Source organism: Monopterus albus, unplaced genomic scaffold (assembly GCF_001952655.1).
Source record: "Monopterus albus unplaced genomic scaffold, M_albus_1.0 scaffold45.1, whole genome shotgun sequence".
NCBI lineage: Eukaryota > Metazoa > Chordata > Actinopteri > Synbranchiformes > Synbranchidae > Monopterus > Monopterus albus.
The window spans coordinates 1718866-1737243 of record NW_018127925.1 but is presented as its reverse complement, the minus strand read 5'-3'; the positions used below and the strand labels follow the sequence as shown (position 1 = coordinate 1737243).

Genomic DNA, 18378 nt, shown 5'->3' with positions numbered 1-18378 from the left:
AAACAGAAAAATACTGGGCAATGTTTAATTCCCACGATTATTTATTCACCCCTGTTTCCGTGGATATCCGTGAAGATTTAACAGTTTTCAGCGCAATGTCCTGTCGTTAGTTATCGGTGAGTGCTCTTTGTCGTAACCTCACAGCCAGCAGGGGACGGCGGACACTGTCACACTGAACTTCCCGTCAAAAGGCAGCACAGGCGAAAAGAGCTGCTTCTGCCGACAAAAAGGGGAACGACGTCCGGGGTTGTCAAGTGGAGAGGACATACTCAGTTCCACAAGGCGTCTGGGCAGAGAAACGGTGCCATTGTGCTCCTGCCAGCTGAGTGTGAGTAGAGACGGGTTTGGTGCTCTGCTGATTAGCCTGCGTGGGTTCCTGCAGAGAGACAGGGAGCAGCGCAGCTACTAGCACAGGGTGTGAGTGACTGAGGGGTTTGTTCTAGGCACAACCGGGACATTTATCCAACAAATAGATGCTAGGTTTACTCATGGAATCCTTTATCCGATAGTTATCCCTCCCCTCCCCTCCCTGTACCCCCCATCGGACCCTGGCTCGGATTCGCCACTCGGTCGCTGTCCTCACCGGGGGGTTCCGGTTCACCATCGCCCGGTGCAGCTAACTCCAGGCGGCGGTTCGGTCCCCCTGACCCCTGCCTTGCCTTGTTCGTCTGCCGCTCTGGCCGACCCTAGCCGAGCCCGAACATGGCAGGGAACCTGAAGAAAGGAGGGGGGCTAATCGGAATGATGAAGGATGCCTTCCAGCCTCACCATCACCACCTCCACTCCCATCACCAGCCAGGGACCGTGGACAAAAAGATGGTGGAGAAATGCTGGAAACTAATGGACAAGGTTCGTAATTATCTACATTAACTAGCTGTTAATGTTAGCTATCGCGTTGGATGCTTAGGGCGACTGCTAGCTAACAGCAGCTAACTAGCGATAAGCTAGCTAATCTTCCCCTTAGGCAGGTCTGGCGTTGCTAATGTTAAGTTAGCTATTCAACTGGGAGAAGACATGGTTAGCTAATTTGTCTACCTTAACTGTATTATTTTATACCTTATGTGCCAGGCTGCCTGGCCCCACTTTAAAAGAGACTTTAAAGTTAGCCCACGGACAGAGCAGGGGTTTCTTTAATACATCCGTTTGGTGTTGCTAGGTGCTATTACCACCCTCTGCTAATTAACGTGAGTTGTCATACCGTGGCACATCTAACTTGTTTGACAACATCTAAATACTAAGGTATCATAAACATTAGAAGCAACAACAGAAGCTAGGGTGGATGTAACAACATGCCATAGTTATATGAATGTAATCTAGATATCTTAATGGCAGTGTACTGAAATTCTGCTGCTAGCACAATAAGTCTCCTGTAGTTGCATTGCTGCTGAAATGCCTACAGCCAAATGTGTGTCAAACCCTGGGAACTATAACAGAGCACTTAGAAAAATAAATGTGTCCATATAACTAGACCATTTATGCTCTTTCACAGCTTAACTTTTCAGAAAAAGTGTGGCTGTTTGACCCCCAGTTTCCTGTGAGATTCACGTAGCAGTATTAGAGTGAATAGGAAGAAAAGACACTTTTGTCTCTCCTTCCTCTTCGAGACCTTAGTTTAGACCTCTGATACTAAGAGACTGAGCCTTCATAGAAAGCTATTATTAAGAAACCACAGACCAGTTTACTTTTCTCCTATAAGCATCTGTTGTAGATTGTCTGCTCGGATGATTCTCCACTTTTTTTTCTTTCCACCCAGCACTAATAAGAAGTAATAGAGCAACATCAGGATTTTTATTTTTATTTTTGTTGTCTGTTAATGTTCACTGCTCTACCAGGAAGTTTTTGTTTCCATCTGCACACCCTCAAGTTCAATCATAGATAACAGACAACTGGCCTTAGACAATTTAAACAACCTCCACAGCCAGGTTATTGGAATAATTTACCACATTAATTTGGCCCAGAGAGCAGCCAAGTGAAACACCAGAGTGTCTTACCTTTTTGACAGGGATATAAGGGTAAAAGTATTAAAAATGGCAGCAGAAATAGTGTTCAAAGCTGTCTAAAGGAAAAACCACAGCCCAGCATACAGTATACCATAGACAAGCACCTGCAGAATAATAATGCAGCTTCTCTTTAAGAACACACCCTGCACTGGAATAAGTTAAATTTTATTAGAAGCTTGAGGCTAATTTTCTACTTCAGAGTTGTCTACATTAACTTTTCTTAGTGTTCAGTTTAACAAACCTTAATTAGTTTGTTTTTCAGTTAAACACTATGTGTGATGACCTAACCAAAGGGGTGTTAGCTTAGCTACCCCGCATCATGTTGAAACTTGAATTTTAAGTTTAAGCATAAGCAAATCAAACCATTAGATGTTGCATTACTCTCTCTGCTGTTGCATTGCCACATGCCTCAGCCAAGTTGTATGTGGAAAATTGTCACCACAATCCATACTAGGACATATTGATAATGATTAGTTTGCTTATTTAACCAGAACCTTTGGTGGATAATTACTAGTGAATTTTAGATTATATGCTACTCAAAGATGATATTAATAACATGATATCATTGTTGTGCTGTAGTACAGCTTGGTGACATGCATACTGGTTTTGGGTTTGTCTGACATAGCTTGGTGGCTGCTATGTCAAAACCAGCTTGAATCTGTTAGGTCTTCTTTGAGTTTAGACACCAAATACAACTATGAAAGTAGTTTCATGCAGTTGTACTATTTATAGAAGATAAGATAAGTCAGTTGCATAACATAGTTTGTCAGCAGACAGTTTTGTAAAAAATTATCCATATTGTGAAATCAAAAATTTTCAGGAATTGAACAAAAAGTTGTTTCTCTTCGATTTGCTTGGCAGAGGGTGAACTATGTTTTCTAGGAATAGTCTCTGAGCTCTGCAGAAATGCAGAAATGCAAAATTGTCCATGTAAAACTAAAACCTAACTAAAGTTCAACCAGGGCCAGTTTTTCTTAAGCTGGTTAACCTATAAACAACTGGAACGTGATGTAGAAGAACTATCAGGTCGGCATAGAATCGGTCAAGAAGGACTGAGCCGCATAGAGATTTTGGCTAAGTCTGACACATTTATATTATTTCATTTTCATTGTCTTTGCTAAATAAAATTAGGGGTGCTCCGATTGATCGGTCGCCGATCATAATCGGCCGATAATTGCTTTGGGAAGTTTGATCGGCTGTCTCTATAATGGCCGATATAGAAAAGCCGATCAGATGAAGCAAAACTCGCGAGACAAGTTTTTTGCGCACTGCTAAAATGGCTTATCCAGTATGGCAATTCTATGTGGTGTGTGTGAAAAAGACCCAACATTAGCAATTTGCAACCTGTGTAACAAGCCAATTCCACGAGGCGGAAAGCACCTAAAGCATTTTAACACCACGAACCTCATCAGACATTTAAAGGTTAGTCACATAAAGGAACATGAGCAGTTTTCAAAGTTAAGCGCTAAGAGAGAGCGGGAGAGTTCAGCAACTCGTGCGACAGTCACTCAGCTGTCAGTAACAGAGACGTTTCAAAGACAGCAACTCTACTGCAAGGACAGTAAGAAGCATAAAGAAATATCAAACAAAATAATGACTTGCTTCACCATCATGAACAGAAATAATCCCCTCTTGTTTCTACTTCTCCACTGAGTTTACCTCTAAGGGCCTACTTTCAGTAGTTGCTGCTAAACATTTCAACACTTGATTATGTCTCCAGCTGTATTGTCCTTGAGCCAGGCTTGTTTTACAGCCTGAGAGGATGTGCTGAAGTGATGCTACGCCTGAACACGAGGGACATGTCAGGTCCTCACCTATCCATCTATTTTGTGGGGAGATGGAAACAGATCATAAGTTGCACCTAGAATGAATCTAATTCTTCTTGTCTCCATGTCCCACATTTCCCTCCAACTAAGTTTCTTCATTTCTATATCTTCCCATCTCATCCACTGTCTCTGGCCTGGGAGACTGACTTTGCACATCCACCTGCCTCCTAATCTCCTAAATAACATCCTTTTGTCAGCTGCTGCTGCTTTGCTCCGAGAAGGTTGCGATGTGCTTAAACCAAAACCACCACCTACATGCTGTACCTGCCCTACAATATGCCTATATTTAAGAGCTGCCTGAGCTGGCAACACTGCCTCCTTCAGGTTCCACTTCCTCCATGCTGAGATAGCTGGTGCTGCACTCTGCACCGCTACATCATTGGATTCTCACAGCGTTATCTCCAGTCTAGCTTTAGCACATTTAAACTCCTGTTAAACTGGTTATAGGAAGCCACAGAATCCCATTTTCGTACAAGGCCACACTGCTGAGGCAGCACAGAGCTCCCAGCTACTTCCTAATGTATGTGCTAAACATTCTCTACCTTAGAAATTGGTACATCATACACTGTCAGTGGCCATAACAATTGTGGCAAAAGACCAAACTGCAGGCACCACAGTTTGAGTTTGCCTGGGAGGCCTGATGCCATTATGCTCTTAATCCCATCAACTGCCTGCTGTCTCAAGATCCGTAATCTGCTTTTTATCACTAAGAGCCGCATCATACCACCTGCCTAAACTTTTGAGTGGCTTCTCTAACACTGTTGGAATCAGCTCATCATTTATACAAATCCTTTTAACCCGACAGCACGCCTTTCACTATTGAAATGCTCCTTGATTTCTCTGACTTCACCTTCATTCTAGCCCACTTTAAGTTAGCATTCATCTTGCCCAATAGACTTTTGGTACATGGTGGTGATAGTGGTGATAGTCGTCAAGTCATCCATATACGCTCTCATGGGTGGAAACTGTTCCCTGTGATAGTCGTCAAGTCATCCATGTACGTTCTCATGGGTGGAAACTGTTCCCCTGGCGGAAGCCTGGCTCCACCTGCAACCCATCTAGATGCCCTAATAATAACCCCCATTGCCTTGGTGAACACTAGTGGTGAGACTTTGCATCCTGCCGTGATGCCTATCTCCAGGTTGCTGCCAAGCTGTAGCATACTCTGCTGTTGTGAAACTTTTCTGGATGTCCTGAAAATATTCTCTCACTAGACCTTTAACTAAGTCTGGTACTTTAAAATAAGCTAGTGTTTCCCACAGTAGGCCATGTAGTACAGAACCAAAGGCATTAGCTAGATCTAAGAACACCTCATGCATATCTCTTTTCCCCTCTTTGCTGACTGAATTTTATGTGTGCTCCAAGCATCCAGAAAAGCCTGGTATTCCAGCTTTCTGCACTGAGGCGTTAATGAGCTTATTCCTTTCTAGGTAGCTTTACAACCTTTGGGCCACTTCAGTGAAGAAAATCTTGCCTTCTTAATGTAGAAGGCAAGATTGAAATGAATGTAATTGATATGGAATTAATTGATGTGGACATGAGGTAAATGTAGTGAAATGGTACCGCTTGTGATTTATTTACACAGTCAGTATGACTTTTTATTATTTACACACTAATGCTAAGAACATTCCACATGCTGTGAAATCAGACTGCTTGAAATATCCTTACCGTCAAGTGTGACCTCATTCTTTTTGAGAGGCATTTGATACAGTGATGATGAACCTACTGGTCTCAGTACAGTAACAAACTGGGATCAAATATCCTTAACATTTTTCACTCTCAGGAGATGATGGTGATGATGCGTGGCTTCTTTGGCCTCTGGTTTTGTGAGGTATCTCCTTATGTCATATACCTTAAATGTTAACAGGAGTGGTATACTAAATGGTAATGTTGGCCAATGTTATTTTAGTGATTGCGGTTTTATTTTCTAGATTTATTGGTTAACTGTTTGGTTTATAAAGGATCAGAAAATGGTGAAAAATGCCAAATCAAAAATGCCATAATTTTGTAGGGGTTAAGCTGATGTCATCAGCTGATGTTGCTCAAGCAGTCCTTTCACATCTGAAGACATTCAGTTTATTAGTAGACAATTATTTGAGCTGGTCTCCAAAAGAAGGGGCCATGTGAATTTGTTCTGTCATCTTTGCAGTTAATAGCCTAGCTCTGCTTACATTAGAACGCGAGACAATGGATTTTTTTAATAAGAGTGTAGTTTTGTGCCTCTGCGATCACACGAGAAAGTTAAACATGAATCCAGTGGTAAAATGACAGCAGCCATCTCCATACGGAGCATAATGACAGAGTGTTCTAGGCTGCCCGCCAGCGCCTTTTGTAATGGTCAGTGAAGTGACTCAGACACAGTGCAGCAGCACAGTGACATGAGTGAGGAAAGACTGAACATTACTGAGCATGAAACATGCATTTGCACAGTATGGTGAACATTTGCCTCAGACATGTAGATTATTTTGTATGTTTTAAGAGTTTTTTTAGTCTTTTGTACTTGGGGAAAAAAAAGTAAAGGTTTAAGTCATGATGTGTCCCTGTAGCTCAAGCTTGTATCCACATTGTCTGACAGTCAACACTTCAGCTGTTCAAATTTGCAAGGCACTGATACTCAAATGCTGAGTAAAGAGAATGTCTTTTTAAGGCAGAAATAGTATAGAATGGGGAAGGATCAGCATGTCAGCAGCTTCTCTAAACATCCTGAAGGTAAGTGGAGAATCAGACAGCAGAGTCACGTATGATACCAGCTTTCCTGTGTGTGCCGTACTTCTGTGTGGTAAATGAATAAGAAATGGAGAACATTCACTTCCATTACAAACAAAGTGCATTGTTGAATGCAGGTGTTCCTTTGGCCTGTTCCACCTTCATCAGTTTTGAGTAAATACAAGGGGAGGTAGGGTGACAGTCATGAAATGACTCAAAATGCCATCAGGGATTACCCATTGTATTTCATTATGTGTTGTATAGACCACGACAGGGCTTTCGAATGCCTTTTCTTTCAGTCCTCAACTTTGTTGGCATTTTCTGTTCTGGATGTCTCCTATTTGGGCTCACTGACAATATTCTGCACAAAAGGAAAGTGCCTTAATACACAAAAGAGCTACAATATAGCATAAACAATTTTGTTTTACTGGTGTATGGAACTAAAATGCAGCGCCTTTGAGCATTCTCTCTCTAACACATCTTCTGTCTTGTTTTTGTCTCATCTGCCCTCCTTTTTGTACCCACCTCTTGTCTCTAACTGCCTCGTCTTCCCCCTCACATCCTCCCTTTCTGCAGGTGGTGCGCCTGTGCCAAAACCCCAAACTGGCTCTGAAGAACAGCCCCCCTTACATCCTAGATCTGCTGCCAGACTCCTACCAGCACCTGCGCACCATCTTGTCTCGCTATGAGGGCAAAATGGAAACCCTGGGGGACAACGAGTACTTCCGGGTCTTCATGGAAAACTTGACCAAAAAGACCAAGCAGACCATCAGCTTGTTCAAAGAGGGCAAGGAGCGCATGTATGAGGAAAACTCGCAGCCCAGGTGAATGAAGGGGATAAAAATATGGCACCTAGCTTAGTATTAATTGAGTGAATATGATTTTAAAGGTGAATTGAGTGAGAATGACACCACTTGGTTTCAGCCTGTTTTGTCAATCCGTTTTAACGATGTTCTTTAATGAACTCCTCTGAAATTGATGAGTCTGAGGTGGGAAGTCTTCATCATACATCAGTTCATTCTGAAAAATTGACTCCACAGGCACAGAGTGAACAAATCCACCCATAGCCAACCCCCAGGGTGGCTGTCGCTCAAGATGTATCAAAACAAGAGGAGAAAGAGGTTGTGGTTTGAGCATGTGAGCATCTGTGGTCAGAATGGCGCTTAATCTACAGCTGCCTGCCTGTCAGTTTGTTTTTGAGCCTCCCTATCACTACCATCTACTCTACCCTTTTCTTCTCATGTAGGTGTCTCACTGCAATGCTTTTTCTGAACTCGCATCCTCTTTAACTTTCTTTCTTTCCCCTTAAATTCAGTAATATTTCTCTGACCCCTGGAAAACACATGTACAGTTTGTTTTAAAAATAAGATGTCGGCCTGTTTTGATGTGTGGACAGGCTCGTGGAAGTAAAATTAATAAGCACCAAATAAGAAAGGCCATCATTTGAAGACACTACCGTAGACCTCAAGATGTAGCAGATCTTTTGAAGTGTTAATGAGTAAGCTCTCTCAGGTGCAGAGCAGCTGCCGGATGGAGCTGTTCTTACCTCTGTATCACTCCAGATGCCTGTTGGTTCACTGCATGCTCTGGGCAAAATGCTGTCAGACATTGTTAGAATAGACATCATATACAGCCTGTAATTAAATGGTGTGATGGCCTTCATTAGGCTTCTCTAGGGAGAGTTTCATACAAGATGTGAGCCAGTATCATATTTGATCTTAGTAAGGGCGTTCTCCAGAACTGCCTCTGGCTCTGTTGTTTCTCATCCTGGCAGTGAGCAAGATGATTTGCAAAAGATTTTTAAAAACCCTTCTGTGTCTGGATTGGAGTTTTAGCACATTTGCAATGTTAAATAGAGTTTTCATCAACATTCTTAGGAAACCTGATCAAAAGCAACTTACACAGCTTAGTGGATTGCTGGGTTCCTCTGATGTAAATTCTGTGTTGCCAGGGTTTAGTGCTGCAGAACAATGAGTGTGCTGATTGATATAACCAGAGGAGACAAAAATGCAATTACCTTTCATTTACAATCTTACAGAATATAGCGTCATAGTAGTGAGTCCCAAAACCCGGAAGTCAGCATTACTGCACCTCCTGTTGCCTTGCCCTGAAGTCAGTGGGTTTTTTTTTTATGTTTTTTTTTTTTATTTAGACCCACAAAATACGGCCTGTAGTTAATACACAGCCAGTACGTTTTCATGTTTTACTCTGAAATATGTCAGTAAAAACCCCACTGGTGATTTTTAAAGGTTTGATGTGTCTTTTTAAAAAGGCAGTTCCTAACAAGTGGCTAAATGAGACTACAGAGGCTGTCTGGGATTGAAATGTCATCATGCTGAACACGAAGACTCATCTACTCACTAGTCCACCTTTACGGAGTAGTTGTGTTTAGTTAATTTTATCTAACAGATACATCCTCATCTTGTTGCTCAGTTCCTCAGTGAAATTGTTCTTTCTCTGGTATAATGCCAGTAATCTTGCAGACAGAAAAACCGCATGAAGGCAAACAAGAGAAGAGGAAGCTTCTATTTTCGACCACTTGTGTATTTGCAATCAGCAGATAGTCATCTAAAAATTCAATTTCATCATTGCTTCATTGCACCAAGAGGCTGTGCAGAAAGAAACTCCTGTTTAAGTCAGAGGAAACACACACACACACGCACATTAGCCAGGCGTTACACACAAAGACTGCTATTGTCTGTGCAGAGAAGGCAGTGGCAGTGACACTAACCAATGGGTTAGTGCTATAGAATCAGCCAATGATGTTGTGCCTCTGGAAAGACTAGTATGTGATTAAGCTGCAGCTGAGCTCGGCACATGGTTTAGACTGTAAGATTGTACTGCAAGGAGATGACTGGAGATAAAGGTGATCTTGCTGCCTGAATGCAGGAAGAATATTTTGTTAGCACGGTGCTTTCACTGTCCTCTTCAATGACTACAACACTGACACTTGAGTTCCACCACTGTGACTTCAATCAACATCAGTACTTGATAGTTACTGACAGGATTAGGACTCTACCATGTGTTAATGGCTACTTTCAAGTCAGAGTGAAGGATCTGAGTGTGTCATAAGAGCCCTAAGTGTAGTGTGGGTGGATATGCTGTGTTGTGATGCCCTTCACACTTTTCCACAGTGCTTGCCCCAAAGATTTAGATCCTCTGTTGATCTAGTTCGCCTGCTCTCTATATGAACTACACAGATTGTTTAGCTTTGGAGATTAAATCTAGTTGAAATTGTGCACTATGTGCCTGTGCTGGTTTCTGTTGAGCAACAGTCTGATAGGCTTGCTCTAGACTTAATAGCTGGCTCTTCAGTTTTTAACTACTGACAAGCAGAAGAATCAACACACAGGCAGCACTTCCTCCTTGTTTGCTTCACTTACTTCCTGTTCTGGCTTTACCCAGCATAGCCGAGACATTTTCTGACCTCCGAGTTGATGAAAATCACAAGGAAATGAGATTTTAAACACATCACCCAGGTGTGATTTTCTTCCTTTGCCAATTCTTAAAAAAACAGTAACTAGAAGAATAGCATGTTATAATCCCAACAAGATTAACTTGTAACATTTCATTCATTTTTGTTAGGCCAAAAATAGAGCTGAAGTAGTCAGTAAAATGATCAACATAGAACTTTCTAAAATAACTCTTTTATTCAAGATATTTCTGCTTTTCTCTATATTGTAAGCTAAATAACATCTTCACCTTGGATGATGGACATTTTTCACAGTTTTCTGACTTTTTACAGCTAGTGGCAGCCTATAGAGTGCAGTAGGAATGACATATTTTTGTAGGCCATCCCAGAAGTTTATATCACCCTGATTTCCTCAACAAAAAGCCAGTGGGATTTTTTTCATAGGCTTTGAGATTATTGGAGAAAATAAGCTCTGTGACAAATGATAGTGACCATGGCTGTGTTAGTTAGAATAGTTTGCAAGAGTTTAAACATAGTGAGGCTGTAAAGGTGGACTAATGAGGGGATCAGAGTCCAACTTCAGCGTGATGATGTTTAATATCCCAGTGTAGTCTCATTTAGACACTTGTTAGCAACTGCCTTTTTTAAGACATGTAAAAGCATTAAAAATCATGAGCGGTGTATTAGCTGACGTATTTTGTTTTATAGAACAAAACATGAAAATGCACTGGCCTTCTGTTAACAAGAGACTTTATTTCACGTGTCTAACCTAAAACCCATTCAAAAACTCATCTGACTTCAGGGAGAGGAAACCAAAAGTACAAAAATGCTGACTCAATTCCAGGTTTTAGGACTAATTTCCGTGGCACTCTATCAAGAGAACTGTTTTAGATTTCGGATATGACATTTGTGGACTGAAGCCAAAAAATATTTTGATTATCTAAAAGTATTTAAAAAAATATTTTTAATTAATTGTTTTAATGAAAATGTAGTTTGTATGGCGTGAAATAGTGACGATTGCCAGTCACTTTTCCCAGAGTCCAGGGTGACACAATCGATACGTAGTCTACTATGGTAAACAGTTTTGCTTCAACAAGGAATGAAAAAATTAACTATCAAAACTGTTGCAGTTAAATTTTTGATCCACTCATCATTTCACAGTGCATTTGCACAAACCAAATGCTGGCAGCCTTTTAGCTGTAGCTGTTTCACTTGTCAGTTCTTTAGCCACTTAGTAGGAAAGTGTGATTGCTCAGTGCAACAGTTATTTTACTTGTGCATCAAGCCACCAGTGAGTTGTAACTCATTTGTCGATGAAAATGTTTGGCTAATTGCTCTGTGTTGAAAAAGGAGTGTGTTGTCCTTCTGCGCTTCAATACAGCAGCTTTGTCTGTAGCTGGTGTGTTAATTTAATTATGGTCAGATAGGAAATCTGTATATTAAAGATTACACACTCTCCAGTCCTTGAGTAGGGAAGGGTGGATCAGTGTGTCCTCAGAAACTCCCTTTAACCCCCCCTCCTCCATAGGTCTCACCGGATACTGCTTTGACCTCTCTGCGAGAGCCTGATCATCTTCCTGGACTAAGCTACCATTGTATCCTGACCACTGTTGATAGGTCTAGCTGGTCACAGGAAGTGGTGGGCTTATAGGCTGCAGGATGCAAATGTGCCATGGGACAGCCTATACTGCAGAAAGAGAGACACCTGGAGACTAATGATAGATCATAAATATTGTTTGTAGTATGTGTGTTTATCTCTTATGGTCCAGTTTGTTTTGTGTCTTATCTTTAGATACCTAATCTGTGGCTGCTGAAACTCATAATGGTTGTTTTAAGTATGCTTCACTGAGTAGTGTTAACATTTTCGCCCCCTGAATTTTTTTTGTTTGGGATAGGTCAGCTGATAAAAATCCAACTCTAAATTCATTTTTAGAATTCCTTAACATCTAATTTCTCAGTTACTATGATATGTTGAACTTGAGATTTTGTTTTTAATATTTGTGGATGGTATTATGCACAACTTTGTCACAAGGCTGGTTTTATGTCACAGAAGAGGGAACGTTTCCTGTTGGGCTATATTTGAACTTTGCAGGAGCCATTATTAATGTGGTTAAAAAAAGGTTGCCGTGCATGCACCTGCTCACATGCAGAGTTGAAACAGTTAATGAATTGAAAAAAAAAAGTTTTTTGAATGGGTTTGCAAGCATAAATGACAAAAGATCCCTAGATTTGCAGCTGTGAATATTTGCTGTTTTTTTCTGTTTTATGTCATTGTGAACTGGGAAATTGTGATAGATGTTTTCATGACTTTCTGACATGTTAGACTAAACAGTTAACAGACCAATCAAGGTATTAATCACCTGAATACTTGACAATGACAGTAATCGTTAGTTGCAACCCTACAGACTTGGTTAATTAACAGTTTCATCTACACAGCGTTCAACCCTACACATCACTGCTACCCCTCCTTTGCTTGCTTTCATCATTCTGACCTTCCTTTACTGACAGCATTTTGCTCCAGTTCTTTGCACAATAGAAAAATGCATTCCAGACATGTTTCAGTGATATTATTACAATGGTCGACAGGAACAGCTTCCTCAAGCTTCTGCTCATTTAGCCTTCCTTGCAGCTGAGCTTCCGATTGCAGGTGCCATCAAGAGTCATTCACTCACCAGTGGTTTCATTTCTTTCTGCTCATGACAATGTTCAATTGTTGGATAAATGGTTCCATAGTTACTGCTGGATAAAACGTGCACACTTGCAATTCGAGTGTACAAAAACTGATAAACATTTCAGCACATTTTATTATCAGCAAGCCCAAGGTCAGTTTTTGCATCTTTAGTCTGAAGCACAATGTTAATGACGTGCACGTTTTGCATGAGGCCCTCCCTGAGGTGCATCAGGACAGGTGCTTGGCACTGTTGTGTCTGTCACTACACAGTTTCTGGCTGCTGTTGCTACTTGTTACAGCACCTGGCTTCCTGTATGCTTGTGTTTTGAATGTAGTTCTCAGTTTTAAAGTTAATAAATTTTGTTGCCTGGGTCACATCTTGCTAATCAAACCTGGATAGAAAAGCGCCTATGTGTTGCCAGGCTTCTGTGGACAGAGAAAAACAAGTAATTGTATTGTAAATGTCATTCGCACTCATTCCTGTTTTGGCTCACCAAGACTGCCCCGTCCTAAAATGACTTCTATTTGACTTTGACTATCTAAAAAAAACCCATTTTACCACTGAAGCTGCAGTATATTGCTGCAGGAATAGTGATGATCGTAGAACTGGATGGAGCCATGAGGAAATGTGGTGGTGGTGCATTACAGTGTCAGATCAAAGTAATTACAGGAGAGAGTTTGCATAATTTATTCCTGTTTTAGCAGTAACTGCTCAGCTAAGTTTACTTTAGTGATGTAGTTGCTCCCACTCATCCAGACAAATACATGGTTGGGTCATTTGATATTAACCATTAAAGTTGTTAAGTTTGGACATGAAGAGTTTCATGTCACAATACAGCCACATTGAACAGTCCTGTATTGTTGATTGCTGAGTAGGAAAAAGGTCCTAAGACTCAGAAGAGCAGTCTGTGCACAATGTGTTTCTTTGCTGGTCTAGGACTGAACCAGCTTTCTCGTTTCCTCACAGACTTGGCCTCCTGCTGTGAATTGTCTGTTAAAGTCGATAATAGAAATGGTAAATGCCTTTTGTTTCCCACGGAAGTGAAACCGTCAGTCTTGCTAAATAACTCTTTGTTAGTCACTTATCTGTTTATGTGCAACACAAGAAAAATGAGTAAGAATCAAACTCTAATCATGAACTGTGTTCAAGAAAAATGAGTAAGAATCAAACTCTTTAATCATGAATTGTGTTAAAACAAAATATCACTTTGACATCCCCCAATATGGCTCAAGTTGACTTGAATCCGGTTTAGACCTTGTGCGTACTAATGTGCACATAAAAAGTGTGTGTGCTATTGTGGCTCATCTTGGCTAACTTAAAAAAATAAAAAAAAGGTGTTGTCTCTCTTAGTTCTGCCACAGTAGCTCAAGTGTTAGTTGGTTGTGATGGGAGTAGTGTAAGGGAAGCTTTTAGTAGTTAACCTATCCTAGCAGCCAAACTGCTACCATTGTTGGCAGTGGACAAACTCGGTTCACATTTCTGCTGGCCACAGGCGTTTCAGGTTCAGTTACATTTGCCTACACTTGTACCTTGGGGCTTTACGTGCAGATACACATAAATAGCAGAGCATCATGGTTATTTATATTGCAGTGGTATCAGTGAGCAGTCGACTCAAGTAGTCTTGGTAATTAGCATGATACAACCAAGTGTCTCTGCCCTGCAGGATATAAGAAAGTACACAGCAATAAATGAACTCAGATATTCTCTGAGATATGGCTTCTCACTTGTACTGAGAGCACAACTAAGCTGAAACAGAGCTGCGTTCAGTTTTTTTTCTCTTTTACTAAAATCTGAGTTTATGCCTGTTTAATTGACTAGAGTGATGCAAGCTTTGACCATGAGATGAAAATTGAATTGCACATGTGAAGAAGCTGATATGGGGTTTGCACAGGTGCACAGCTATTTTGTTACTCAGGGAAATTTTCAATTCAGAGGTTTCTGTAAGGAAGTTTTTAAATGTGTTTAAAATGGATCATTGCTTAAGCGTCGTTTGTATGTGGCGTTATTACATTGTGTGGACCAGTTTTGTTTTGATGTCATCACTGGGAGGGCATTTTGGCCACCTTCAAAGGGCTTTCTGAAGGTTAAGACTTGATTAAGGTTAGGTATTAGGGTAAAGGGCTAGGCAATGCATTATGTCACAGAGCGTCCTCGCAGCAGTAGTAAGACACGACTGTGTGTGTGTGTGTCTGTTGTTGGCTGTCATAGCTGTTTCCTGATTAACTGGAAGAAGCCTGTTCCGCAGAGTTATAAAATGATGTATAGAGCAAAACAAAGCAAGAGTTTCAAACTCATAATCCACTGTGTTTTCTCGAACAACAACATTGATTTTTTTTATAATTTAATTTAATTTAATTTTTTTATTTCTGTTTGTGCGTCGGCATTTACCGCATTATTAAACTTGGTGTCCAGAACTATACAAACTCTGACACTCAGAAGGCTCTCCTTAGACAATACCACATACTGTATTTGAGAAACTGAAGCCCTTAAGTGTTCTGCATCCGTGCTTAAAACTTGGCTTAAACTGTTCTCATTAGTTTCTGATTGATTTTTCTATTGATCAGCTAATTAATTAATCAACTAATCATTGCAGTTGTTTAAAAATATAACAAATAATATTGAATGGACCTAAATGTGATGAATTTTGGCTGCTGTGAAGAGCAGCTTTGAGCAACACCAATTAGAGGGCTATTGCTGTGTTTTTCATTTTTATTATCATGGCAATAATATAACAGAGCACCAAGATTAACCAGCTTTTTGTCATTACTTACAGTATAAAGAGTGAGTGTCAGAAGCAGCTTTGTGGTGAAATGCCACCAGTTAAGCTTCATAATGTTGCTTGATGTTGGCACAGTACAAGTGCTTTGCATATGACCAGATCAGCACAGTCCAAAGTGATACTGATGCGTTGGAAGTCTCATGATTTCCCCTGTTGTAAAAAGGTTGCACTGAGTGCCGCTGCAGAGCTAGCCTATTAATGTGTTGGAGACTTTACTTGAATTCACTGGTTTATACTACAGCTGATATATGATAGATAATCATCATGGTCATCATTATAATCATGGTGACTGCTAGGCTATAGAGCAATACAGTGACTACATAAAAACAGCTGGAAACTTGTTCCAAAAGTTAGTTTTTATCCCCCATTTATTGTGTTCCATAACTTTCCCTCTCTCTCAATTTTGTTGTAAATACAGGCTATGCGCATTGGATGGTAAGGTTATTTAAAATTTATGAAGATAGTATTATCAAATTGTGCTAACCCATCTGTTTATATGTGTAGGATTTTCTGGTAATGCAAGCTATCAAATTTTGCTGACTGAGGCACACACATCATCCCTGGACCCCTTTTTTATGCTTTGAACTTTTTTCCCTTTGGAGCATTTAAAGTGTAATCACCACCAACAGCTGCTTAAATCAGGTAGAGCACCTTTTAGCCTTTTTTATGTGTTGCAACCTTTTTTAATTGAATCTCTTCTGATGGATCAGGCTCCTGATGTCACTGAGCTTTCTGGTTTTATTTTCCCCTGTCCAAGATGGGGAAATGACTTCATGTCTAGTGAAGTCACAGTATGGTAAGGTTATTTAAAATAATCTGAGAGACTTGGTGGCACCAGTGCCACCAGTATGAAATTTTAGTCTGGAGCCCTGCATTAGTGTTCCTGCTTTCTCAAAGGAGTCCTGATCTAGCTTAATTCTTCTTGTAAGTGGTTGTAAACAACTTTGTTGCAGGCTCAGTTCATGTCTGACCTGCATTTCCCTTTTAGCCTTGAGCAGAAAAGATGATACAGCTTTATGATGATATTACAGCTACTTGTGACTCTGCCAGTCCAGACTGACTTTCACTCTGTAAGGCTGACCCTTGCTAGCTGTGCTGTGGTGTAATAGTGCAGTGCTGCCTGGCTAACTGCGCTACATTATCACAGCCAGCAGGAAACAGGAAGGGAGCAGCCAGCTGCAAGGTCAGAGGTCAATCTATAGCATGAGGGGGATGGTGGACAAAAACCTAGCGTTTAGAAAAAAAGTTTGGGATTCTTGCCGTTGTTGTGAGCGAGAATGGTGGTGAGAGACGGAAAAGAAAATCAATACAGGCTTATGACAGAGTAGGTTAGCAAACCACATCTGTATGCATGTAGCCCACTGACTGCATTGTGGGCTATGGCACAGCAGCTCAAAATAGCAGTAACAGTTATAGGGAAAGGCTGTTGAGACACTGTCTGCTACTCAGAATACACATAGTACAGAGCTAGCGTTGGACAGGGGTGAGGGAAGAGAGATGCTAAAACAGATATCAGCTTGTTCTGCTGTATATGACATTTGATTTGAACCTGTATCTTACTTGGTGTTTCAAAGCATTTTTCATCCTGCCATTTGTTACGCAGCATGTATGTATTACAACAAGCACCAAGTTGTGTTCTGTATGTGTAGAAAAGCTGCAACCTGTAAATACCCAACTGTTTGGCTGTGTCACCTGAAAAATCTTGACTCGAGGCTTGTGACTGCCTGATGTTGTTTTAACAGCATACACACTGAACAAGCAAACACAGTCCAGACCACACCCACACGATCCTGATGAAATACGGTGGCTGAGTTTTCTCAATTCTTAATAAATATAATCGAGAGCTGTTTAATTAGTAACTTTAATAATTGATAATTAATTTTTCACTTTGTTATTTTTGTGCATTAGAAAGGATGAAGAATGTTAGTTGCGGCCCTTATTGCAGTTTTGTTTTGCATGCCAACTCTTGTTGGAACCTTGAGCAGAAGGCCAAGGCTCCATCTTGTTATCTGCCATGGCTAGGTAACTGACTAGCATCTCAGAGAGGTGTATTGTTTGGGGGGCCTTCAATTCACATCAGTTTACCGTGTCTCTAGAAGGGTCCTGTCTGTTTTGCAAAACTTTGTTTCCCTTTTGTTTTTCTGTGTAGACTCATTTTTAGGTTACAGTGGGATTCGCTGATCTGGGTGGAGTTCACACAGAGCTAAAGAATACAGAAGGTTACTCGTAAAAAAAAATTAGACTGAATCAGTTAATATATGTAAAATTCAGCCAAGCATAAACCTCATGAGATTACATTCACAGCATATTGTGGTTCCAAGTGAGAATTTTCAAACTTACACTTAGCATATGCTTCTGCATTATGCATGAAATCATACGGTGGGTCTGAAGAGAGGAGTCTGTAAGCTTGAAGTCTTAGCGTCCATGAACATTTCAAGCTCAGACATGATAGGAGGGGGAAATGGATTCACAAGATTGTAAACTCACTCTAGATGTGGAAACACAAGCTTTGAGTGGTGATGAGACTAATTCCACATATAAACTAGAGAGAGATAACTGTAATGTTTGATTGCATTTTAGAACAATGTCAAGCAGGAGGGGGTCACTGTAGCTTAGATATGAGCACAGACTAGAGAGAGGTTGACAAGAAAATGGATGAGACTGCAACTTTAAGGCTTGGTAGGTCAGTAGGGCCAGGAAGCAGAAGACATGGAGGACGACCTCCTGCTGAGCTGATAGCTGCTGGAGAAATCGCACAGAAATCCAGTGCCACAAACGCCTACTTTTTCAGTGATAATACTGGAAAGGCTTCATGGTTACGGCTGCATGAGCTCTGTGGGGAGATGCTGAGAGTAGCTGAAGGTCTCATTTTCCACACTACATCACTGATGAGGGTAGTCCTGAGTGACTTCAAAGACACAGTCACTGGTTTCAAGACTTTACTGTAGATTTTAAATGGGCAGAGCAGTTCAAAGGATTAGAT

General features: G+C 40.8%; 1 protein-coding gene across 1 annotated transcript in view; it reads left to right on the top strand.

Moving 5' to 3' along the window:
* The first annotated feature begins 9 nt into the window (after positions 1–9).
* cbl (Cbl proto-oncogene, E3 ubiquitin protein ligase) overlaps positions 10–18378 on the top strand; it is a 36645-nt gene continuing 18276 nt past the window's right edge. The window contains exons 1-2 of the mRNA XM_020600103.1: positions 10–849; positions 7109–7356. Of these exons, the coding sequence (XP_020455759.1) occupies positions 703–849; positions 7109–7356 (395 nt within the window). The 5' untranslated portion in view covers positions 10–702. The remainder of the gene's footprint in view (positions 850–7108; positions 7357–18378) is intronic.